Below are 25,472 nucleotides of genomic sequence, written 5' to 3' on the forward strand. Positions count from 1 at the left end.
TTTTCTCTTGTAGCCTGCACACTTGTCACTTTTTCCTCCTGTGCACTTTTTACTACCTCATGTATTTTTGGTAGCCCACATTTTTACTACCTCATGTATTTTGTTTGCTCACAAGTGTCACAATTACCTTGTCTACCTCATGTATTTTTGGTTTCTCACAATTTTTACTACCTCATGTATTCTTGTTTGCTCACAATTATCACTTTACCGTATGTAACGTAACGTATGCCTCTGCAATCTGTTGCTCGTGTAATGTTCTCAGTTTGTATAATTTCTGTTCCTATTGTGAAGCGCTCTGACACCTTCGGGTAAAGTCCGCGCTATATAAAATTGCATAAATAAAAAAAAATAAAACCGATGTTTCTTATCATGTTGAGGGCCTCTCTCTCCCACCGCAGACAGTCCAGTTGTTCTTTCCAGCCAATCATCATATGCTGCTTTAAAAAAGGCGCCAATGTCTCCTACCTGCTGCGGGTGTTGCCCCGCCCCACAGCAGCTATTACAATGGCATAGTTACAGCCAATCATAGGCTGTCTCGCAACCTTGACCCTACTGTAGCCAATGGGAGCAGCCATATTCTCAACCAATCAGAGTCCGCGCTGCCCTGGGGGCGCATTTGAAGGCAACGCTACACAGACACGCCCACTTTAAACAAACAGAGAAACGAAACTTAACTTTACCTTCCTGCATTTCTGGGATCATGGCCGCAGCAGCTCAAGGCAGGAATCTCAAAGACGAGGCCACTTGTTCCATCTGTCTGGAATATTTCACTGATCCGGTGATGATCGACTGTGGACACAACTTCTGCCGCTCCTGCATCACTCAGAGCTGGGAGGGGAGAGATGGAAACTTCCCCTGTCCGCAGTGCAGAGAAATATCTCCAGGGAGAAGCCTCCGACCCAACAGGCAACTCGGAAACATTGTGGAAATGGTAAAACAGCTTCACCTGCCCCCCGTGGACCCCCCACTGGAGAATCTGTGCGAGAAACACGAGGAGAAACTGAGGCTGTTCTGTCACGAGGACCAGACACTCATCTGTGTTGTGTGCGACAGATCCGAGGAGCACAGGACTCACCGGGTGACTCCCATAGAGGAAGCTGCCCAAGAGCACAGGGTATGTATGCGGCGGCGCTTATGTTACTTGTCACATTCAGGGATTGGTGCATAGGAGGCCCTAGAAGGGCCCACGCTGCGTGTCCCAGGCACAGAGTCGCACAGAGGCGACTGCAGAAATATTGTATTTATATCTGTCTCCATCTGGGGTCTCGAGGCACTGGGTGAGTCAATGGAAATGGCTGTTTAAGATCACAAGGCGTGTGTGTGGATGTTCAGCGATTATAAGTGAAGCCACCACTCCAGGAGTCCATACCGGGGGATGTGGATAATCACAAAACATTTTTATGGATAATAAGGCAATATCCATTGTCCTCATCGATGGCAGACAAAGATAAAATATTATGACTCTGGGTGTTCAGGGATCAAAGGTCAATGCACTCCTTGAACCCTTACCAGAAGCTACAGAAGAGCACACGATGAGTGTGTGTGTTGTGGGAAGCATAAACAGACAATAGAGAAAATGTACAAGGTCTGTCTATAGGACTTCAGGCAGAACTCGGTGGAAAGGCTGCCCAAGAGCACACTGTGTGTCTGGAGAAATTCGGGGATCACTCGCTGCTTTCTGAGGCCTCCATAGATAATTCTGCCCGAGGGTTAAAGTTGTGAAAACCTCATAGAAGGGACTTCAGAAGTGGGCTTGGCATGTCTGTCACTGTCCTGGATCACGGGTTACGTACCTCACGAACCACAGCAGAGGCTGCAGACGCGTACTAGGTCTGTCCGGTGGGGGCTGCCTTTACAATTGCGCCCAGGGGCAGAAGATGTCAAGTACACAAAGAAGGGGCTTCTAAAGACTCGATCCTGGAGTCTCATATCACACCCCTTGGGACTCATAGAAGAGGCTGCAGAAGTCTATACGGTATGCTTGTGGTGTATGAGCGTACCAAGACACTCCATTCATCCATACAGAGGGATGCACAAGAGCACACGGTGTGTCTGCAAGAGTTTAGTGATCACTCATTTCATTCTTTGGGTTACAAAGAGAATACCGCCCGATTAGTCTTGCTGTCACATGTTCACATCTTCACCTCCTCAGAGGAGGCTGCAGTAGACCACAAGGTATGTAGGTGGCATTATAGGCTCACACGGCTGCCAGGTGCTCAAATAAAGAGGAACTGCCCAGATCATAAGGTTTGTGTGTGTTAGGTGTTCAAGGATCATAGTCTCATTAGCCGGTAGAGGGAACTGCGGATGAGCACAGCGTTTGCCTGTTTGGTTTTACAGCTTGCAAGGACAGGCAGATCACCAAGTATGTCTGAGTATTCAGACACACATTTCCACATTAGTATCTGGAACCGAACAAAATCACTGCTTGAGAAGGAGCCGAATGCTGTCACTCACAGTGAAACCCGCCAAGAGATCGAGAGAGTGAGAGGGAGAGAGAATGCTATTAAAAACTAAAAGGTCTTGGTTAATGCCAGACCTAATTTGAGGCTCAATGCTTAAATAAAGTCACAAACCTGCACCCACCGTATACGTTGTTGCATTAGTGCAGAATCACACCTCTCACAAATTCACAAGAATTTACAGAAGTAGGGCAGGAATTTGTACTCCTACAAAATATTATGAACTGCATTTCAGCAAAAGCAAATATACATGTGTAGATTTGCTCATGTTTTCTCCTACCACTTTTCCCCCCAGCCCTTGTCAGGAGGAAATTTCCAACCTTCTCTGTATGTAAAAAGATTTGAGAAGAGCTGGTGAAAATCCATAAAACATACAAGTTAGGTTTGCACAGACGCAAAAGGTCATTCCAACCTTGGAGCTATTGCTTCCCGCTACCACCAGCCCCAGCACTTAGGTCTACAGGAATATGGTTAAATATGTGCAATGTGCTAGTATTCAATTCAAACTCTACTTACTATAGTATGAGCCTTGATATAATCAGAGAGACTATTATCAGCGCTCTTATTTAATGAAATTGCTGCCATAATTTGTTGCCGCACTACGTGTCACCATTGGGACAAGTGGATTTTTTTACAGGACAAGTAGAGTTATGAAAAAATGTGTCCCATAGGCAAGCAGATATTTTATTATTTCCACACCCCTGTAAGTATTATGCATAGATATGTGTGTCTACTAGACACCATCTCGCCGGACGTCGCCTTCTTAACAGAAACATGGATGAATGCCTCTTCAGCCCCAGACATCACCATTGCCATCCCGGAAGGCTATAAGATCATTCGCAAGGACCGTACCGGCCACACAGGAGGAGGCATCGCTATCGTCCATAAGAAATCCATTCGCATCTCAACCAGCTCAGACGTCAATCTCGCCAACTCTGAACACCTTCACTTCCAGATCCACACCGACCCCAAGACCACACTCAGAGGCACCCTCCTTTACAGGCCACCAGGACCCCGCGCACAATTTAGTGAAGACATCACGGACTTCATCACTCCACACGCGCTCCCCTCCGAGGATTACATCCTTTTGGGAGACCTCAACTTTCACCTTGAAAAGAATAACGACTGCAACACCACCACCCTTCTGGACAACCTCGCCAACCTCGGACTTAAACAACTTGTCACTACCCCCAACCACATCGCAGGTCACACACTCGACCCTATCTTCACCTCCAGCAAACATGTCTCCTTCAGCCACACCACAGCTCTCCTTTGGACTGACCACAGCTGCGTTCACTTTACCTACAACAAGCCCACATCCAACAACCACCCCCAACCCACTCTGCAAAGAAACTGGAACAAAGTCACCATCGACCAGATCTCATCGCTTCTTCAAAACCCCCCAGCCCACTCCTCAAACCCAGACCAAGCAGCCACCAACCTCACCCAATGGTTATCCAACAGCGCCGACATCCTAGCACCACTGAAAAAACGACAAATCAAACTAGGCAGCAAGAGGACCTCCTGGTTCAACGATGAGCTTAAGAAATCCAAGAAACTCCGTCGATCCCTTGAGAAGGCCTGGAAAAAAGACCCAACCACCAGCACCAAGGACGCCTTCAAAAACGCCACCCGATTACACCACCAACTGATCCGGAATGCCAAGAAAGCCGCTTTCAAGGACCGACTAGATAACAACGCCCACAACAGCAAGGAATTATTCAACATCGTCAAGGAATTTACCAACCCCTCCGCCAACTCCAACAACATCACCCCCTCTCAAGCCCTCTGTGACTCCCTAGCCTCATTCTTCCACAACAAAATTGCAGACATCCACAACAGCTTCGACAACCGACCCGAAGACCAACCCACCCAACCCCCTGCTGGACCCCCACCCCCCCTGAACATCCTCCCCTGAACATCCTCAATGACTGGAAGCCAATCTCCACTGAGGACACCATCCGTCTGATGAACTCTATCCACTCAGGATCCCCCACAGATCCATGCCCCCACCACATCTTTAACAAAGCAGACTCCATTATAGCACCGCACCTCCGAGACGTCATCAACTGCTCCCTCAACTCCGCTACCTTCCCGGAAAGCTGGAAACATGCCGAACTCAGCGCCCTCCTGAAGAAACCCACAGCTGACCCCACCGAACTCAAAAACTACCGCCCTATCTCACTCCTTCCATTCCCGGCCAAAGTCATCGAGAAAGCGGTCAACAACCAGCTCGCTGCATTCCTCGAAACCAACAAATCCCTCGACTCCTCACAATCCGGCTTCCGAGCCAAGCACAGCACTGAAACCGCCCTCATCGCAGCAACAGACGACATTCGAACTCTACTGGACAATGGTGACACAGTCGCCCTCATCCTCCTCGACCTCTCCGCAGCCTTCGACACGGTCTGTCATAGCACCCTTTTACAACGCCTCAGAAACGTCGGAATCCAAGGAAAAGCACTGGAATGGATCACCTCGTTCCTCACCGGAAGAACCCAGAGAGTCCGCCTCCCACCATTCAAGTCAGAGGCCACTGAAGTCATCTGCGACGTACCACAAGGATCCTCACTCAGCCCCACCCTCTTCAACATATACATGAGCCCCCTTGCGGCCATTGCACGCCAACACAACCTCAACATCATCTCCTACGCCGACGACACTCAACTGATCCTATCACTCACCAGAGACCCTAACACTGCCAAAACCAACCTGCATGAAGGAATGAAAGAAGTAGCCGAATGGATGAAGCACAGCCGTCTGAAACTGAACTCAGACAAAACTGAAGTCCTCATCCTAGGCACCTCCCCCTCCGCCTGGGACGACTCCTGGTGGCCAGAGGCCCTCGGAAAAGCACCCATCCCGACGGACCACGCACGGAACCTGGGCGTCACCCTGGATTCTTCACTCTCGATGAACAGACAAGTGCACGCCGTTTCTTCATCTTGCTTCAACATTCTTCGCATGCTCAAAAAAACATTCCGCTGGATCCCCACCGAAACTAGAAAAACAGTCACCCACGCTCTGGTCACGAGCCGACTGGACTACGGAAACACCCTCTACGCCGGTACCACCGCAAAACTCCAGAATAAACTCCAACGCATCCAGAACGCTTCATCCAGGCTCATATTAGACATCCCGCGTAAAGAACACATCTCTGGTCACCTGAAAAACCTCCACTGGCTCCCCGTCAATAAGAGGATTACTTTCCGGCTCCTAACCCACGCACACAAAGCACTCTACGAAATCGGACCCGAATGCCTCAACACACGACTGTCCTTCTACGCCCCCTCCCGCCAGCTACGATCCTCCAACCAAGCCCTTGCCACTGTACCTCGCATCAACAAAACCACCATGGGAGGTAGATCCTTCTCCTACCTGGCAGCTAAAACCTGGAACTCACTTCCCACTCACCTTCGCCTTACTCAGAACCACCTAGCATTCAGAAAGCAACTTAAAACGTGGATATTTGCCAAGTAATTCCCCACCCTTCTTCAAGCGCCTTGAGACCCTCTGGGTATGTAGCGCGCTATATAAATGACCTGACTTGACTTGACTTGGTACTTATGAACTAGTTATGTATGGCTGGTACTTAAAGGTCAGGATATGTGTGTTTGGTGCCTATAATTTAGTTATCTATGGCTGGTATTTATGGTCTGGTTATGTGTGACTAGTTCTCATGATCTAGTTATCTCTGGCTGATACTTAAAAACGGAATATGTGTGGCTGGGATGTATGACCGGTACTTATGATATATTTATCTGTTTTTTATTTAATGTCGGTCATGATTGACTGGTACTTATGATCTAAATATCTCTGTCTGCTATGTGTCGATATGATTACTCTTTGGGGTGGCGATTTTAACACTGGGATTTGTCCTCGGGCAGAATGTGGGCGGTGTGGTGTACACGAGGAGGAAAAAGATCCTATGTTATATTTTGTGCATTCAGGGAGGGGGGAGAAGTTTAATGACATAATGGCTCTACACGATTTGGGTTTGGCAAATATGTTGTGCTCCCCGCCTGTCAATTTCACCCATACATTTATCGGAAGGGGTTCTGAATTATTATATTGATTTTATAATTGTACCCAATTGTTACTTAACATGGACTGACAGTTTTAAAACCCATTTTAATATTTTGAGTGACCATTTACCTTTGAGTATTGATTTAGTTATACCGAAACAAGATAACTATCTGAAAAATAATATAGCATGGATGCAAAATATTGTCCTAGCTCGTCAAAATGGGTATTCCCTGCCATGGGGCAAGATAAACCCCAAGGAGGTCAATAAACGCATAGTTTGTAATACTTATGAACACATAGTAGCACGCTTACAAGATAGTATAGATTTTGAGGGCCTTTTCTTATATTACGTTAGAGATACAAAACTCGTTAAGAGCCCAAAATAAGGTCCCCCTGGCTTGGAACAATGGTTGGTTCGACTCAAAATATACCAAAGCCTACTCCCAGTTGAAAGAAGCACTACATAGGACAGACAGAAATCAAGAAGAAATTAGTGGCCGGAGGAGGGCTTATAATTTAGCCAAGAAAAATAGGAAAAAGGAACTGAAAGATCAAGCATGGGATACGTTCATAATTGAAGAAGGATTGCGCTCCATTGTGGCAGGCAGTTAAAGGTCCATTTTTTTTCTTCTAAAAACGATGGTGCTAGGGTTGAAATTGCAATCGATGAAAAAGTATGGGTTGACTTTTTTTTCGAAAGTATACAGTGTTAAGGGGAGCGAAGAATATTCGACTGGTGCAGAACAAATAAAACAGGAAGGCACGGTAGGCCTTGTCCCCATTGAGTTACATATAAGACTGGATGACGTTACAGCAGGAATAAATGCTAGTAAAGGATGTAAAGCCCCGGGCCAGATGACGTACCAATAGATCTATTTAGATCCATACCATCACTGTGGTGCCCGCTGCTGACTTGGGTATTAGAGGCGTACTGCGCGAGGGGCTTCATAAAGTCGTGGTCAGAATTGGTGATTGTTCCGATTTTAAAAAGAAGGGAACATGGTAATCATGCCTACTACCGACCTATTTCGGTTTTAGATTCGTTCGTTAAGGTAGCAGGCAGGATTGTGTTGAATAGATTACAAACATGGGCTAAGGACAATAATATTTTAAGTACGGTACAATATGGTTTTAGTCAGGGGTTAGGGACTATCGAACAGGTTTTAAATTTTACTATTCTGATGGGAAAGTATACTCAAGCCAATGAGGGGAAACTGTATATGGCATTTGTGGACCTCTCGGCCGCATTTGATTGTGTCGTGCATAACAGACTTTGGGAAATCCTCGTGGATCTAGAGGTTGACCCTCTATTAGTGCAATTCTTGAGACAGATGTATACTGGGGCATGTGCTAAGGTGATGTATGGCTTGAAGGGTGAATGCACTGCGCCTTTCCCCGTGGAGAGGGGAGTGAGGCAGGGCGGTGTCCTGGCCCCATTTTTGTTCTCCTTATATACCAACGCCCTAGAGGAGGAACTGGTGGCCAAGACAAAAGACCCTCCACAGTATAAAAATAAGTCGATTGTGTCCCTGTTTTATGCGGACGACGCAGTGCTTATGGGCAGGACCAAGATGGGCTTACAGAGCGCTCTTGCGGCATATATTTGTTTCATGGATGGTCGGGGGTTAAAACTCAACATCAAGTAAACCTTCGTAATGACATGATAGATGCTACTGATACATTCTCCTATTTAGGTGTTTTACTGGAACACACTGGCTCCTGGCACCCAGCGGTCAAAAGTAGGACTCTCCTTTTTAAAAGATCAATTGGGGCTGTGATTAACTTTGCAAAAAAAATGGGCAACAGACCTCCGGGGATCTTACTTAAAGTTTACCCGGCTAAATATATAAGTATTGCGATGTACGGGGCAGTAGTCTGGGGTCACTATGATGTATCCCCAATAGAAATTGTGGATAATATGTATTTAAGGTTCATTTTAGCAGATCCGCAGAGCACCTCCGTTTTTAAATGCCACAATGAATTGGGGATCCCTTATATCTCTGACATGATTAAAATCCAACCCCTGCTACTATGGCATAGAGTTTGGACGTCCGCAAATTCAGGGTTGAACAGGGAAATCATTGGAGACGCCATGAGCCTATGCTATGCAAATAAGATCCCCTGGTTGAACTATATCAGAAGATTTTTAAAACACTTGGGTAGACTTGATTATTTTACTCATCCTGATACTTTGAGCTCTATTTCCAGGAAGGACTTCAAACTGTTATGCCTGACGCACTTGGAATCCTTAAGAGTTGTAATGGAAATTAGGAAAAATACTGTGACTCAGCACCAGCTAATTTTGACAACCTTTAGTATACAACCGTATTTGGTTTGGTGCATAGGAGGGTACGACAGGTATGTCCTTACCAGATTAAGGTTTGATAATTTCCATAGGTTAGTTAGCTTTCCCTTGGCAAATGACTGGACTAGAGATTTATGTCAATGTCCATGTGATGAGATGTCTACCCAATCAACAATTCCTCTAATTTTATTTAGTAAATTTTATCATTGTGAAAGAGTAAGATGGATTTTACCGGTTTTGAAGAGAGGGGGTTGGAAGCAATGTCGTCCTGCTTTTTTATACTTACAAAAGTTGGAAAATGTTTACTGTGTGGGAATTATGGCTAGATTTCTGAAAAGCGTTTTGAGAAAAAGAAAAAGCATAACCGCCTAAAATAGGAAGTTGGTTTAATATACATTAATCTTTGTATCTATTTCCTATAGATTGGTATGAATCTATAGATTAAATTAATCTTCATACATGCAAAAGTATATTTTAACTATGTTACTTTTATGATTTGTAATGTGAAAAATCGAATAAAGTATATTTGATTTGATTTGTGTGGCTGCTAGTTATACTCTACATACATGAGGCACAGGGTCAGACTGATTTGCATATAGCCATGTCTGAACTGGGGTGACAGAGTGGCCTAAAGAACGGTGATGGATTAAACCCAGATCTTTTGGGTGGGTGTGAGTGTTTGATTGATTGAGATGCTCCGTCCATCACCACCCCCTTTTGTACCGCTTTTGGCCGCCATAAGTGTGGCAGGGTATGCTCAGACGTGAGTCCCTTGCTCACTTTGCCACTGGATTCAAGCAAGCCTGGCTGAAGACGTCTGGAATACCAGAAACCGGTCCTCGGAAGCTTGTTTCCGGTCCAGGGAAGACATGGCTTGGCAGTTCGGGCTGGACTCTTCCCATGAGGCACAGGGTCAGAGTGATTTGCATATAGCCATGTCTGAACTGGGGTGGCAGAGTGGGATTAAGAACGGTGATGGATTAAACCCAGATCTTTTGACTGGGTGTGAGTGTTTGATTGATTCAGATGCTCCGTCCATCACCACCCCCTTTTGTACCTCTAGTTATACTCTAGTCATCTATGGCTGGTACGTAAGATGTCGGTATGTGTGGCTGCTAGTTATAATCTAGTCATCTGTGGCTGGTACGTAAGATCTCTGTATGTGGCTGCTAGTTATACTCTAGTCCTCTGTGGCTAGTACGTAAAATGTCGGTATGTGTGTCTGTTAGTTATTTTCTGTCTAAGGGTGGCGGATATTCCCAATCTGAATAGGTGCAGCAAAAAACATCAAGCGATGTGACTGTTACTTAAAATCTGCATGTATGTGGGCGCTGCTGCAGTGATTGTTATTGTATGAACTTCACTTTACAGATCTACAGTTATCATGTGTGTTCTTTCCTCTCTGCAGGTGAAACTCCAGACCTGGCTGCGACCTCTGAGGAAAGAGATGGGACACATTCTGGAGTCCAAACTCAAGGGGGAGGGACATTGTAACACCCTGAGGGTGAGTGGCAGCCGTGAGTCCTGTGCACTTAAAGATCTGCCATTGTGTATGTGTCGGTCTAGATTCGAGGCCACCTCTCTCGCTCTAGTGCCGCCCTTGAACCCACCGGATCTTGGGCCAGTGACGCCTCCTTAATCACAGTGGTGCTCATAGGTATCACTCGCTGCGCTTTCAAATGATCAGTCTATTTGACTTGACGCACTCCATGCAAGAAGAAATGCAATATCCAGACCATAGTGTATCGTACATAACTTATATTTATTAGCATAAATTGGTCTTTATCACAACATACATTTAGTGCAGTGTGTTCCAGTGAGAAAGAAACCCCCAATCCAAAGTGTAACAAGACCGGTGAGAACGTGCATTCCAAAAAAGCTTGTTTAAGTGTTTTTACAACACAATCCACAAGCGTTGATGGTTTTCATGAGAACCGCTGTGATTAAGAAAGCAGAGAAGCCAATGGTTCACCCTCCAGCCTCAGTCATGGATCCACCAGGTGAATACACTGAAGGAAGAGTCCATGCAGAACTTCCCGACCTTAAGATAGTGATCGCATACCTACACAGTCTGTGTCAGAGTACGTATGCACAAGTCTTAGTCATCTTACTCTGAGCGTGTGCATCTCTACACTTTTCTGTCGGTGTGTTTGTGTGCATGCCTTCAGTCATCTGTGAGAGTGCACACACTTGTGTGTGTGTGCTTTGATTTACCTCTCCCTGGGAGCTTTCGCCTGTCTATAGGTTTGTGTATGCTCTGGTGTGAAAGAACTTGTGCATGTGCGTTCATGCGTGTCTCTGTGAATGTGTGAGTTTGTGCGGGCATTTGTGCTGCTTTGTTTGAATTTATTCATGCATATTTGTCTGTGTGCCTTTGTACTATCGCTCAGCAGTTATGACCTGAACCACCCAGAAACACAACATTGATCCCAGAATGTGGCTGTCACACAGTCGAGGTGAATTTAATACACCTTCGCCCCCAGCATAGCCTGTCTGTGTGTACACTGGTTTGGACAACTACATATATTGACCAATAACCCTTTTGAACTTCAATTGCGAGTATGGCGTCAGTACATCGTAAACACCATTATTTAGCATGAAAATACTGGTAAGGCTACACAGTTTGTGGAATGGTTAAATACTCAAAATCAGTTTGTGAGCTTCATCATGACCATTAACAGCACTGAAGTGTCACTTCTAGATTTGACCATCAAAGCGGAGGGACGAAGACTGTCCATTAACTTATATACAAAATCCGGAGGTAAACTCAGCCTTCGGCACTTTGACAGCCCTCGTCCCTGTGCCCTTAGGGAGAATCTCCAGTGGGTAAGTCGTCCACATAAGAAGGAACTGCTCTAATATACAAGTGTACAAAACAGAGGATATTCTAGAGGGCGTGGGTTGGACACTGAGCTAAGATGGCTCCTAGCGGGTGAACCCCAGGTCCTAGCTGCCTGCTGCGGCAAATATCCAGCCCCTCGAGGATTACTTTTGATGGTGAACTCTCTTTTCTGTCACATGTTAATGCAGGAGTAGGGACCTGTTTTATTATGTTACAGGTGCTTAGGAAGTTCCTCTATTTTCTCTCTTTTGCTCCCTCGCTCCCTCTCTCCCTCTCATAAATGGAGGCTAGCCATTGGAAGAGAGATCTGTCCGTAATTGTCGGAGCAGATTCGTGGGCGTTCCGGCGATTTTTACTCATCCCGCCCCTTTTTGAACGTCATGCGGTGTTGGGTGTTGTCTTATTTTTTTTCCCCCAGGATGTTTGCGGCCGCCATTTGTTTCTAGGAGCTGAGGCGGGTGGGTTCACGTATTGGCTTGTCTTGTATTGTTTTCATTGTTGGATTAAAACTTCCTTGTTCAGTTATCTGGCTGAATACGGTCGCTGTGTGGAGCAGACAGTAATTGAACTAATTGCCGTATTTATCCTCTCGCATTATCCATCGCTTGGTGTGCGTCTGGCTAAGTGTGTGCGCCAGTTTGATACGCGTTTGGCAGGCAGTGGGCGCTTGTCTGTCTGTGTCCCTGTGTTTTCTGCATCCTATATTGTGGTACGTCCGATACAGGTCTGTCCACACTTTGCTGTGCGTCGGCCCAATTGCGTGCCCATCCCAAGGTAGCTGTGTACCGGATAGCAGGGGTTCAACGCATTGCTGGGGGAGAGGGGGTGAGTTTAAGATGGAAAGGGAAACTGCACACAGTCGCAACAAATCAGTGGGTCAAAGCGTGTGCTGCAGAGACCAGTGCACAACCTTATAAGTCAAATGCCAATGTCTAGTCGCCCCCCTTCGCTTCACAAGTGCAGGCTCCAGGATAATGGATTTGTTGCAATCTGCAAAGCTCATTCGGACTCAGGAGGGAGTTAGTAGCGCGTGATCTTTGGTTGCAGCAACGGAGTAGGTGTTATGCACGGAGTAAATCCACCATTGGGCTGTGACACTACATTAATTCCAAACCACCGACCCCGGAGCAGGGCGTGACCAGTTCATAGCACGCCACTAAGGTCAGGGCCGGGTCCGCTGCGGCCGACAGCCCTTGAAGCGTGCAGTAAACAGGAGAAACTGAGAGCAGAGCTAGAGACTGGTTTTACAAGCCGGCAGCAGGCTGTATGGACACTGCTGCGGCATGTTTTGGAAGAGAGATGAACCCCTTGGAATAATCAAGGGAAATGGGGTATTCAACCCGAAACTGAACTAATTCCCTTGAGATATATACAGGACAAGCTAAAACATAGCCTCAAGTCGACATATAGAGTCAAAAACTAATGCAATCTTAAAAGTAAAATACAGCAAAATTTATTGAAGAAGTAAGTAATAAAAACAATTCATATTTACCTATAAATCACAAAATTCTCCAGACATAATAGTAAAAACTAAAATTACAATTAATAACACAATCTATTGTGACCTGCACAATACAAAAGACAGACAGAAGTTTGTAAAACATAAAAATTGTTCAATACAAATGGTACATTCAAAGCTATATTGTAGTCACACCCATGTTTTATAACACACAATTTCTATATCAACATGGGAGGAAAGGGCTTGAATTGTACATAAGATGAGCGTCAACGCGTTTCGGTGGTTCTAGGCGAAAATGGGATCCACCTTTATCAAGATTATCGTTGAATGTCTGTCGTGTTTAGGGGTCTGAGCAGATACCCTATATCGGTTGGTCATGTGAAATTTTCAATAAGTTTTAGAGACAGAATCTCAACCGCATCTGTAGGGTCTCTTACAGTGTAGTATTGGCTGGTGCTGTTTGTTAAAAAGAAGTTTATTCAAAGCATCTGATCTGTATTTGATATATTAGATGTATCAATGGTAAGTATTAAAGGAAAGTACGATGGTCTTTGGTTCCTGGTACGTTTGGGTCGAGTTCGATCTCCAAAATTGGAAGCTCGTTCTCACCGGTTGTAGGTAGAGAAGAGTGTATAAACGGGTTTTCTTATTTTAAAACCTGGAGGCTGTATGGGCTTGCAGAACCTGTTGCTGCTATAGTCCGAGGTACCCTCAGGCGGAGCCCTGTTATTATGGTAGATACAGCCGCCACGAAAGGGAGTGGAACGAGACCTCCTCTTGCGGATTAATCACGCTGCCTCTGGGGGTTCTGCTGCGGCATGCCTGCACTGTGGGCTCAGCGCCTGCTGCAGCGGCCTCTGTACCTTTAAGGTCCGACCCCTCCTCAGCCTTTCAGCCTGGTATGTTTGATGAAGGGAAGACGGTTGAAATGGGTTATCATGTCAGCGCGCAACGGCTTCAGGGGTGTCACGGGTCCTAGTGCAAGCAAAATACCGCAATTCTCCAGTATTCAATCTTTCATAGATTCACATGCTTGTATCTTCCCCGTCGTCATGGTGGGAGTCTCCCGGTAAATAATAACCATAGCAGTAGAAGAAAAAACTGCCTGAAACCTTAGAGTAGTGAAACCAGAGGGTAACCTCTCCTCCTCATTATGTGGCCCAAACTACAGCCAATCAGCAGCCAGCCCCAGCCTACACCATTCCCAGCAGAGCCACCATACCTCAGATTTCTAACCGCCTTCGTGTGAGAAGGAGTCTCCCTGAGCTCTGCTCAGTTTATTCTCTCTTCACTGAACTTTTGACCTTTTTCAGTTGGAAGTCAGGTACTGTTCTCTTTTCTTATAAAGGATTATTTCATTCAGGATGTCTGAAAGCTCCAAGAAGAGCCTTTTCAGAGCTTGCAGATCCTGTGGCAAGGCCAGATTATTTTCTGAGGATCCTCACAAGGAGTGCTTGTACTGTCTGTACCCAAAGCATATCCCTAAGGACTGCAAGTATTGCCGGACCTTCTCTGCCAAAACTCTGAAGGATAGAGAAGCGCGCCTCTTATTATGGCTTCGGAAAAGGAAAGTTCAAGACTCGGAGTCTGAAGGAGAAGCCAAGGGACACACCTCTAAAAAGCTAAAAAGAGGGTCCTCTGAGGAACAGGGAGATGTGAGGAAGCAAAAAGCAGTTAAAACTAAGGAAGGTGAACCTTCTACTTCACTCCCTCCAACTCCTCTTAAGCCTTCCTCAGAAAAGAAGGCTCCGTCGTCGCTTCCGTCGACGAAATCGGCTGAGATTCCAGTCAGATCGCCGACGAGGCCGTCGACAACGACCATTCCGTCGACGACGACAGTCTCGTCGACGACAGCTTCGTCGACGTCGACGACAACGACGACTCCGTCGATGGTGAGTGCCAGACCTGCGTCGACGGCGAGAGCTTCGTCGACGAGCATCCCGTCGACGATGCGGATGATTGTTCCGTCGACGACGAAAAAATCGTCGACGATGCCATCTCCAACTAAGATAACCTCAACTTATATTTCCATATAGAGGATTGCTCCGTCGACGGGGGTGTTGACGAGCAAGAAAGGGGAGTTTTCCACGCCAAAGATTTCACCTCTGCTGCCTTCCACTATTCTGGATTGCCAGGAGTCAAAGGAGGAAGGATCCTTTGGTGCTGCTTACAGTCCTTCGCAACTCCATATTAAACATCAGGAGTCTGACGAGGAAGACCACCAGGAGGCCCAGGAGCACTTCGCTTTTACCGACCGGCCGGTCAAAGGCCAGATGAGATAAGTCATTTCACCAGGCTTATCACTATGATGATGATGAGGAGGAAGTGGATACGCCTGCGAGAGAAGAGGCAATGTCGGTGCCTATCTCTTTGATATCTGACCTGAGAAGTATGATAGACAGCTATTATCGTCGCTTTCCAGAAGATAATGCTTCCGCGGCCTCAGAGAAAGTCTCTCAATCTGTTAAGGAGACACCTCTGGCTCAGCCGCCTCCTCCTCCTCGGACAGAGGTCCAAAAGGTTATTACGATTCGTGATGACTTAAATGAGTCCGATCGGGATGAACAGGAAGGGGAAATTCCTCAGGATGAGGAAGTTGGAGATGAATGGGACCAATATATTGCTCCGACGTCCCCGGTGTCACCTTTGCCTCAATCAAGCTCTCCACCAGAGGACATAGCCAGTTTTCATGACTTGATGGAAAAAGCGGCTAAAAGATTCAAGCTTGCTATGCCAGTCAAGGAAAGCGATTGTTTCCTTTACGACTTTAAGGAGTCCTCCAGGAAGTCAGTAAGAGCCATTCCAATGATTGAACATATCTGGGATGAAGGACTCAAACTGATGAAGAATCCAGCCTCAGTCCCAGCATCCATACCCAGGCTGGACAAGAAGTATCGTGCTGTAGAGAAGGCTCCAGCATGTCTTATTGGTCATCCTCGACCGGACTCGGTCGTGACTCAAGCAGCGCAGAAGCGCTCCAAGAACCCGACGGCAACATGTGTGGCGCCCCCTGATAAGGAGGGCAAGAAAATGGACGGCATTGGTAAACGCTTTGCAGTCATGACAGCTGCTTCCATCAAAGCTGCCAACGCAATGGCTCTTTTGAGTCCGTTCAATAGGCAGATGTGGTCTGACATTGCGCCTTTCCTGTCACACCTCCCGGAAGACAAGAAAGAGGAGGCGACTACCATTCTACAGGATGGAGCCAGAGCAGCATCGGAGTCCATAGACGTGGCAATGGACATAGCATCTATAGCCTTTCGCCAGATGGCTGGGGCGGTAACCCTGCGGAGGCAAGGCTGGCTCAAGGCTACGTCTTTTCGACCGGAGGTCCAGGCAAGAATATTGGACATGCCATTTGATGGAGAAAGCCTCTTTGGCAAGCAGATCGACGAGGCTTTACAGGGGATGAAAGCAGATACCGATACTGCTAGATCCTTGGGTTCATTGCAACAAGGCCGTTATCAGTCCTTTCGCGGCCGAGGTTCCAGAGGACGCTTTCAGCAGCAACGTTCTTCATACCAACCTAATCGGTACCAACCTTACAACCAACAGGGTTACCGTCAGTACTCCTCCAACCAGCAGTATCGGTCCTCAAACACTTCCTTCCAACAACAAGGGAGAAGAAAGTCCGCCGCCAGAGGGAAGCAAGACTCTGGTCGCAGACAGTGATGTTCCTCAGGCGCCTCCATTACCACTTCAGATCGACCAGTTCCACTACCTCTCTCAGTTTCTCCCGCATTGGCAGTCCATAACATCGGACAGATGGGTATTAGACATCATTACACAGGGTCACACCCTGGAATTCTCGCAAAGGCCTCCAAATCGTCCACCTCTCTGCAGAGTTCATCAACACCTAGCGGCTCTCAAAGCAGAGGTCTTATCACTCATACTAAAAGGAGCGATAGAGGAAGTCCCATCAGACCAGCGGGGAACAGGTTTTTATTCACACTTCTTCCTTATAAGGAAAAGGCAATCATCAAAATGGAGACAGGTGCTGGACCTCAGAGATCTGAACACATACATAAAGAAGATTTCTTTCCGTATGCTGTCCTTGCAGGAAATTCTGCTACTGCTCCGCAAAGGAGACTACATGGTCTCTCTAGACCTGCTGGAGGCATACTTCCACATTCCGATACACAAGAAGCACAAAAAGTATTTGCGATTCATGGTGGCGGGGCGCCATTACCAGTTCAGAGTTTTGCCTTGCGGCCTGAAGTCTGCCCCCAGAGTTTTCACAAAATGCATGTCTCCTATAGCGGCGCATTTAAGGCAGCAAGGTCTACAGGTTTTCCCATACCTAGACGACTGGTTAGTGAAAGGGCCATCGTTCCAATCAACGCAGAGACCTCTGCGGACCTGCACGGATCTCTTCCAAAGGCTAGGCCTTCGGATAAACAAAGAAAAATCATTTTTTATTCCGACTTGTGCTCTACAATTCCTAGGAGCAATCCTGAAAACACAGGAAATGAAGGCTTACCCTTCAGAAGAAAGGGTAACAAAAATCCTGAATCTGACTGCTTCTCTGGCAACAAAAAAGTTCACTTCCATCAGAATATTCAAGTCATTACTGGGGATGATGTCCTCTTGGATTCCACTGATCCCCAACTGCCGTTTACAGATGAGACCGCTGCAAGAAGCCCTGGACAAGCAATGGGTCCAAGCCCTGGGTTCCTTCGACGACAAGCTGGTCTTAACCTGTCAGATCAAACGTGCAATGTCATGGTGGAGGAGCAACCTAACGAAGGGCCTGTCATTCGAACCTCAATCACCAAGCTACGTCATGACATCAGACGTTTCATTACGAGGTTGGGGGGGGGCGCATCTGCAAAACCTGGAGATTCAAGGCCTTTGGTCTCCTCAAGAGGCGAAGCTTCACATCAATCTCTTAGAGTTAAAGGCCGTCTTCCTGGGCCTTCAGGCTTTCCTTCCCAGGATCCAGGGTTCATCGGTCTTGGTGCGGACAGACAGCACAACAACAATGTTTTACCTGCGCAAGCAGGGTGGAACAAGATCAAAACCCTTGTCGATTCTGGCACAAAGAATTTGGAAATGGCTATTGTGTCGAAACATATCACTGCAAGTGGAACATGTTCCAGGGGTAGACAACACAAAAGCGGACCTGTTAAGCAGGTCATCCGACATTTGCCACGAGTGGGAACTATGTCAGGTCCAGCTGAAGCGGATTTTCAAAGTATGGGGCAAGCCAAGTCTGGACTTGTTTGCAACTCAGAGCAACAAGAAATGCAAACACTATGCCAGCAGGTTCCCTCAACAGGATTCGAGGGGAAATGCTCTTCACCTCCGATGGACAGGGATGTTTGCCTATGCCTTTCCTCCCTTTCCCCTAATTCCCAGATTACTGAGGAAAATGAGATCAGAACCTTGCCAAATAATACTGATAGCCCCAGCCTGGCCGAGGCAGTTTTGGTATACGGAGCTTCTGGAATTGTCGGTGGAACCAAGAATACAGCTCCCAATAACCAGGGACTTGATTTCTATGAACGGAGGCCAAGTACTTCATCCGCAATTGACCTCTCTGAAATTGTCCGCTTGGAACCTTTTGAGCACGAATTCCAATCTCTAGAGATCTCTCCGGAATGTCGTGAAATATTACAAAGTTCCGCAGCGCTGTCTACCAACAAGACATATACTGCAAAATGGAAGCGATTCTGTAGTTGGTGCGTTGCTAGTGCAGTGCATCCCTTGACGTCCTCTGCTGAGAAATTTCTCCCGTATTTACTGCATTTAGCCAGATCAGGACTGGCGCACTCATCCATTAAGGTCCATCTAGCAGCAATTTCCAGATACAGAAGATCCCCAGGATGCCCGTCTTTGTGGTCTAACAGACTAATCAAAGAATTCTTGAAAGGGCTGTTCAGGAAGTTTCCTGCTGTTAAGCATCTTCCACCTTCATGGCAGCTAAACACAGTCTTGTCACAGCTTATGAAAGCTCCGTTCGAGCCCATACACAAATCGGAACTGCAATTCTTGTCATGGAAGGTAGCATTACTGCTGGCGCTCACATCAGCCAGAAGAGTGAGCGAGATCCAAGCTTTTTCTATTTTGGACCCCTTCATTCAATTCAGGCCGGATAAGGTGATGCTAAGAACTAACCCTAAATTTGTGCCTAAGATACCCACTTATTTTCATCTAAATGAACCTGTGATCCTGCCTACATATTTTAAAAATCCTTCCACAGTGGCTTAAAAAGCTCTACATACTTTGGTTATTGGCAGATGCCTAAAATTTTACATTGAAAAGACAAAAAATTTTCGAAAATCAAACCAACTGTTTGTCGCCTACTCGGGCCCAGAAAGGGTCTGGCCCTGTCACGTTCTCCATTTCCAGATGGATTGCATCCGCGATTGTCTTCTGTCATGAGAAAGCAGGAAGGCCTCTCGACAGGAAAGTCCGTGCCCATGATACACGGAAAATGGCGACTTCTTCTGCATTGCTAGCAGGAGTACCCCTTCCAGACATATGTAGAGCAGCAACCTGGTCGACTGCTCATACATTCACCAAACATTACTGTCTGGACACGGAAAGGAAAGCAGATGCAGCAGTGGGACAGGCAGTTCTGCGACATCTCTTTAAGGTACATGTTAATGAATTGTATTCTACTAATTTTTTCTATATGATATGTTTTTTCTCTTTACGCTAATAATTATAATGGCAAAGTTTGATTGCTCATTCCTTTGGATTTGTAATAAGTTCTTTTTAATAGAAGCAATTTATGGCACACAGCCCCGGGAAAGGAAAGGGGTCTAGCCTAGAAACGCTCTAACTACAAAGACTGCTATCTACTCTGATACAAGCATGTGAATCTATGAAAGATTGAATACTGGAGAAAGAACTAGTTACTTCCCTGTACACTATGGTGCTCCAGTATTATCTTTCATAGATTCACATGCGCCCGCCCGCCTCCCCGTTTCCATTAGGTAGACCACCTTTTATCCCTGGTTTCCTGCATAGCTCACCCTTGGGCGGTAGGAAATCTGAGGTATGGTGGCTCTGCTGGGAATGGTGTAGGCTGGGGCTGGCTGCTGATTGGCTGTAGTTTGGGCCACATAATGAGGAGGAGAGGTTACCCTCTGGTTTCACTACTCTAAGGTTTCAGGCAGTTTTTTGTTCTACTGCTATGGTTATTATTTACCGGGAGACTTCCACCATGACGACGGGGAAGATACAAGCATGTGAATCTATGAAAGATAATACTGGAGAACCATAGTGTACAGGTAAGTAACTAGTTCTTTATCCACGTTCAGTGCTTCGGCGCCAGCCCACCTGGCGCACTTTTCGTAGCTCCTTAGAAAGATTTCTCTTTTCGGGGGCGCTATAGGGCCGGGATCCGGCCGGTGTCAGCAGATAACTAAACCAAGGCGAGATTAAGCGCGCAGTTACATAAAAGCCCGGGCTCCTGGATGTGAAACTCTATAATGGGGTTAGACAGGAAAGCTCATTGCTCCGCGACCTCGCTTAGTTGTAAGACTGCCAGAGACTTGGATATAATGAAGGGGGCTCGAGGGAAGCGGTGGAGGGGGAGCGGGAGGGGTGCTGGCAGCCGCCGAACCAGGAGCACAGAGGGAGCCGCTCTCTGGCTGTGGGATGTCCCCCGACCGCCGCCCGCTGGAAGAAATCGTCCAGAAATCGTCCTCGGGTGAGTGCTTGTTGTTGGAACTGTTTCCCATTATTTTGCCATTATGTCCTACGAGCAATGTCTTCTGTTTAAGAGCCCGATGTGATCTAGAAATAGTTCCCAGAAAGCAAACCTCAGTGAGGCACTCAATCTACATTTCCCACCACGCAAAGGGATTCGACAGACTACGCAAAGGATCCTGGGATAAGTACTTTTTGTTTCTGACGGTGCCATTCACAGGGCAAAGGCTCAGCCCTCGCTAAGGACTTCATTCCCACGAGCTCCGCGACGCGGCCTACTCCACGGAGACATTTGCGGGCCGACTCTCCAATATGGCAGCTTGAGGAAGAAGGCGGCTGGGAACGGGCGGAAGGGAAAGGTGAGGTGACGAGTGGTAGTGGATTAGGGAGGCGTACAGCACTGGCATCCGGGGCTGGGGGTCTTCCGCTTGTGTGCATGGTCGAACTTTAGGGACTTAAGGTTAGACAAAGACGGACACTTGTGGCCAAGGTCGTCTCTTTCTCTAAGGGCTGCGGGGGTGGGATTGTATGCCCTTGTAGTGTAGTTCCTATTTTCCCAATAGGCTCTGCGCATTGGAATAACTTAAACAGCAGTGTAGACGTAGGACTGAGGTCATCTAGGTCTCTACTGACTATGTTAGACTTAATTTAGGTTTGCGCCAGCTAGCTCAGAGGTCACTAGAAACTTTCTTGAATGAATAGGGAGGGGTGAACTTCCCTGATTCAGACAAGAAGGGATTCAGCTTCTGACAACCCCATAAACATGACAACTTTGCTCCCTCAGAATAAAGAGTGTATCTCTAGAGTCGTGTGAAAACAATAGGCAGCTATTTTACTCAGTCAATCGTGCATGCTTAATTTCACCAGAGTGCAGAGAAATGGAGAGACAGGCGTTTTCAATAAAATGTGTTATTTTATTGAGCAGTCTTCTTTCTCATGCAAGAGAAGTGAATTGCCACAATTGCAATACTTATCATAAAGTAAAGTGCGTACAGTAAAAGTAATATTATGAAATAATACTGTAAAAGCATGGATATGGTTTCTTAGCCATATGATACTTTAAAATGGATAAAATATATACATACATAAAAAACATTGACTAACAAACTCAACTGGTGCTTCTAGATACGCCTACCCCAGTGTACCTGACCTAAGCCTAATACGTGGGAAGGAGTAAGTAAGTTGCAGTCTGAAGTTAAGTTAGGTTTTGCTAAGTATCGGAATCAAGAATTCTCTCTAAGGTTTTAATCAGCTCTGTACCTTGGTTATAGAATGGAGGACGTCTTGTATCTCGCTTCTCAGGACTCGATCTCCCAGCAACCCCGCGAGGGTAACTTGGCAACAACAGAGCTGGATTTTCTCGGCGTGAGAAAAGCAGCTTCTCCAGCGCGTCAAAGCGTAGGGGCGGCTTCCTCTGGCTCTCGCATCAGCTTCGGATAAGTAGATAGCCGCTCTGCTCCACACCACTGTGTGTTTGCTTAAGGCAGCGTTGGTATATTTATACCTGAAAGGTGCCGGGTTTGACGTAAGGTTGGACATAAGACGTCACTAAGAACTAACAGTTCTTTCTGGACTCCAGGAGTTCTTGTGCAAATCAAAACAAGAGCAGGGGGGGATTCCCGGGCTGCTGGAGGCTTGGTTTGTTTAAAGAACGCGTTGTGCTTTCTAGGAGTCTATGGGAGTAGCCTTGCCGTGCTTTGGACTGCATGGGCTATTACTAAATATAGATATGATTCTTATGCCTTTATAAGGATACTATTTATTATAATCTAAACGACTAATACGAGATGGTCAGTCAGACTGACCATCTCCTATTAGTCGTTTAGATTGTCATTGGGGAGCAGAGGTGTTTTCAGTCATTAATCAATTCCCCCGAGACCCTCATTTACTTTGTGTCTTTTACTATTTATTATAACCACATAAGGGCATGAATCGGGAATATCGAATTAGGGTCCTAGATAGAAATACAACACCCTGACGGGAGAGGTACTGCTTGACCCTCACAGTACGGTGTCCTAAAGGGACTGACAAACGTGCACTAGTTCGATCGAGGGTTGTCCTTTCCCTTGGTACTCCCCTCTTTCTTGTCTGTGGCCTCCTTCTCCTACTACTGCCGCTCCCCTTTCCTTACTTTGTGCACCCCTCTTCCTCCAGTGCCATTTCTCCCCACACCTGAGAAGTTCCTCGTTAAACCCTCGTCTATTTCTAGAAGACCCACTGTGCCTCAAACCGCAGCCAACTTTGGAACGCACTTCTCAATATCCCACACTTCTCATGTACCATTTTATATATCCAATGTCTGTTGTCCAATATATGTCCTGTTTAATCACAGCGTTTACCCCTGCCTTTTTTGGTGTCACTTTTCTCGCTCGTCAATTTTCGGTCTCCCCACTTAAGTGGTGTCCTCTTTTGATATTTCCACACCCTCAATGTTAGTGTGGCTCTGAACCCCTGAATCACCCCTCATTCAAGCTGGACCCCTTCTCGGACGCTCATGAAGCTGGGTCCCATGGCGGGCTCCTGGTTTCTGTTCCCCGGTGCCGGGACATACTTTAAAAACCCTGCCCAGTGGTGCATCCGCAGCCTCGCCCCTTCTTTCTCTGCCTGGCACACTCCCGCAGGGACCATTGCTGCAAAACACGGCTACTAACCGCTGCCAGCTCCTAATGTGCGTCATTTTCATTTTCATTTACATTTATTTAATCTAACAGCCCCCACCAGAGCCCTCAATGACTCACCCATCAAATGGCTTCATTTGAATGTTTCTCGGCTGTATTGGTCAGTTGCCTTATACATCAACGTGTCCGTATATGTTGTAGAAGGCACAGCTATTTAATAGCCCCACCTGCAGCGGTGAGTGAGTATGTGTACTCAGAGAGTAGAGAACAGCTATGGTAAGAGTCAAGATTTCTGCTCTGGATGACAGGAAAGGTGGCTGTCTGTCAGTGTGTGTGTGTGTGTGTGTGGGGGGGGTCTGTCTGTGTGTGTGTGTGTGGAGGGGGGTTCTGTCTGTGTGTGTGTGTGGAGGGGGGTTCTGTCTGTGTGTGTGTGGGGGGGGGGGGTTCTGTGTGTGTGTGGGGGGGGTCTGTCTGTGTGTGTTGGGTTCTGTCTGTGTGTGTGGGGTTCTGTCTGTGTGTGTGGGGTTCTGTGTGTCTGGGGTTCTGTGTGTCTGTGTGCGTGGGGTTCTGTTTGTGTGTGTGGGGTTCTGTGTGTGTGTGGGGGGTTCTGTGTGTGTGTGTGTGTGGGGTTCTGTGTGTATATGTGTGGCTCTGTGTGTGGCTCTGTGTGTGCGTGGGTGCATGTGGCTCTGTGTATTGCTCTGTATGTGTGTAGGTGCAAATGCAATAGGTCTCGCATTTGCGAGAGATTAAGCTATTGGCATTGCAAATGACAATGCCATTTATTTATCTGTTTCAAAACCAACACATAAATAAAAATGTTGTAATTTACAATGCCAATAGCTCTAACTTTTGCAAAGGCGAGACCGTTGCATTGTAAATGCTTGTTATTTGTGGAACCTTCCCTTTGGAATAAACTCCCTTTGGAGTTAAGCTGCATTTCAACCCCAACCCCCACAGTTCCGTAAGACATTGAAAACATAACTTATTAAGTGTGATTAATGTTGCTTCTCTCACCTACTCGGCTCAGACAGGATTGGAGATGCCTGTGGACTAGGGTGTTTTTGGTGCTTATTAGGCATCATCATTGGTGTGAGGTGCAGTACAGTTTCTCCGGGATGTTCTGTCATTCTGCTATTGATAATTGAACATAAACTCGCTCCTGCATGTAGTGCCATCGCAGCTTAATAGCAGTGCCAGTTACACCTGGATACCTGCACGGAGTGGCGTGAAGGCACTGAGCGCCCCTTTCCACTTCTCATATTGTTGCCGTACACCTCACTTTGTGACACCAGGAAGAGTGTTGAAAGGGACTGCAAAAGGCAGGGCCTAGGGCTCCCACTCGTCCTTTTGGGCCTTTCTCCCTACAGTGCATACTTGGGCTCCTTGGCCACCAGTGCCCGTGATCAGCCTATGCATGACTCTGAAAGACCTGGCAGTGCCAGCAGCAGCTGACCTACTCTGATACAATAAGGGAATGCATTGGAATTGGGCACCCACATCCTGATGCCTCTCGTCCATGATGTTGGATTCCTCCCCAGAGGAGGGCACAGATTTCTTGCTCTTGGGCAACTGCTGGCTCATAGTATAGTTTACCACATGACACGCCCCTTCCCAGAGCACTCTAGGAACTGTTGATCAATCCAGGTACCATATCCCGCCATTGGTCCACGTCCTTTCTGTCATGGGTGGACACCGCCAAAGAGATCTGCACTAAATCAATAACACTGATGACCCCCAGTGACCAGGAGGAGATCCAGACTGTCTGTGCCGGAGGTCGACTGCACCAGGATCGTTCTCCCTCTGGAACTGGCAGATGCCAAGGATCAACTGCGCGCCAGCTCAGGGTGGCATCCGGGAATCAACCAGGCTGATGCTCATCACAGAGGTGGTCTCTCAAACTAAACCTTCATTCTCTCCGCAAGGACTTTCGGAGACCACAATGGACTCAATACTCAAAGAGGTAACTTTGGTGGGTCCTAGGCTGGAGGCGATGGACACGGAAATGACGGAACGAATCAATGTCAATTCTAATTGATATTCATGGTTTACAAGACAAGGTGGAGGTGCGGGACTACTGCTTGTCCTCTCCCGAATCCAG

The 25,472-nt window shown here is 46.9% G+C and overlaps 1 protein-coding gene across 1 annotated transcript in view; it reads left to right on the forward strand.

Moving 5' to 3' along the window:
- Positions 1-695: 695 nt before the first annotated feature.
- Positions 696-25,472, forward strand: part of LOC147659375 (E3 ubiquitin-protein ligase TRIM11-like) — a 134,184-nt gene continuing 109,407 nt past the window's right edge. The window contains exons 1-2 of the mRNA XM_086951791.1: positions 696-1,114; positions 10,202-10,297. Of these exons, the coding sequence (XP_086807917.1) occupies positions 701-1,114; positions 10,202-10,297 (510 nt within the window). The 5' untranslated portion in view covers positions 696-700. The remainder of the gene's footprint in view (positions 1,115-10,201; positions 10,298-25,472) is intronic.

Source organism: Lissotriton vulgaris, unplaced genomic scaffold (assembly GCF_964263255.1).
Source record: "Lissotriton vulgaris unplaced genomic scaffold, aLisVul1.2 SCAFFOLD_922, whole genome shotgun sequence".
In the NCBI taxonomy this organism is placed as follows: domain Eukaryota; kingdom Metazoa; phylum Chordata; class Amphibia; order Caudata; family Salamandridae; genus Lissotriton; species Lissotriton vulgaris.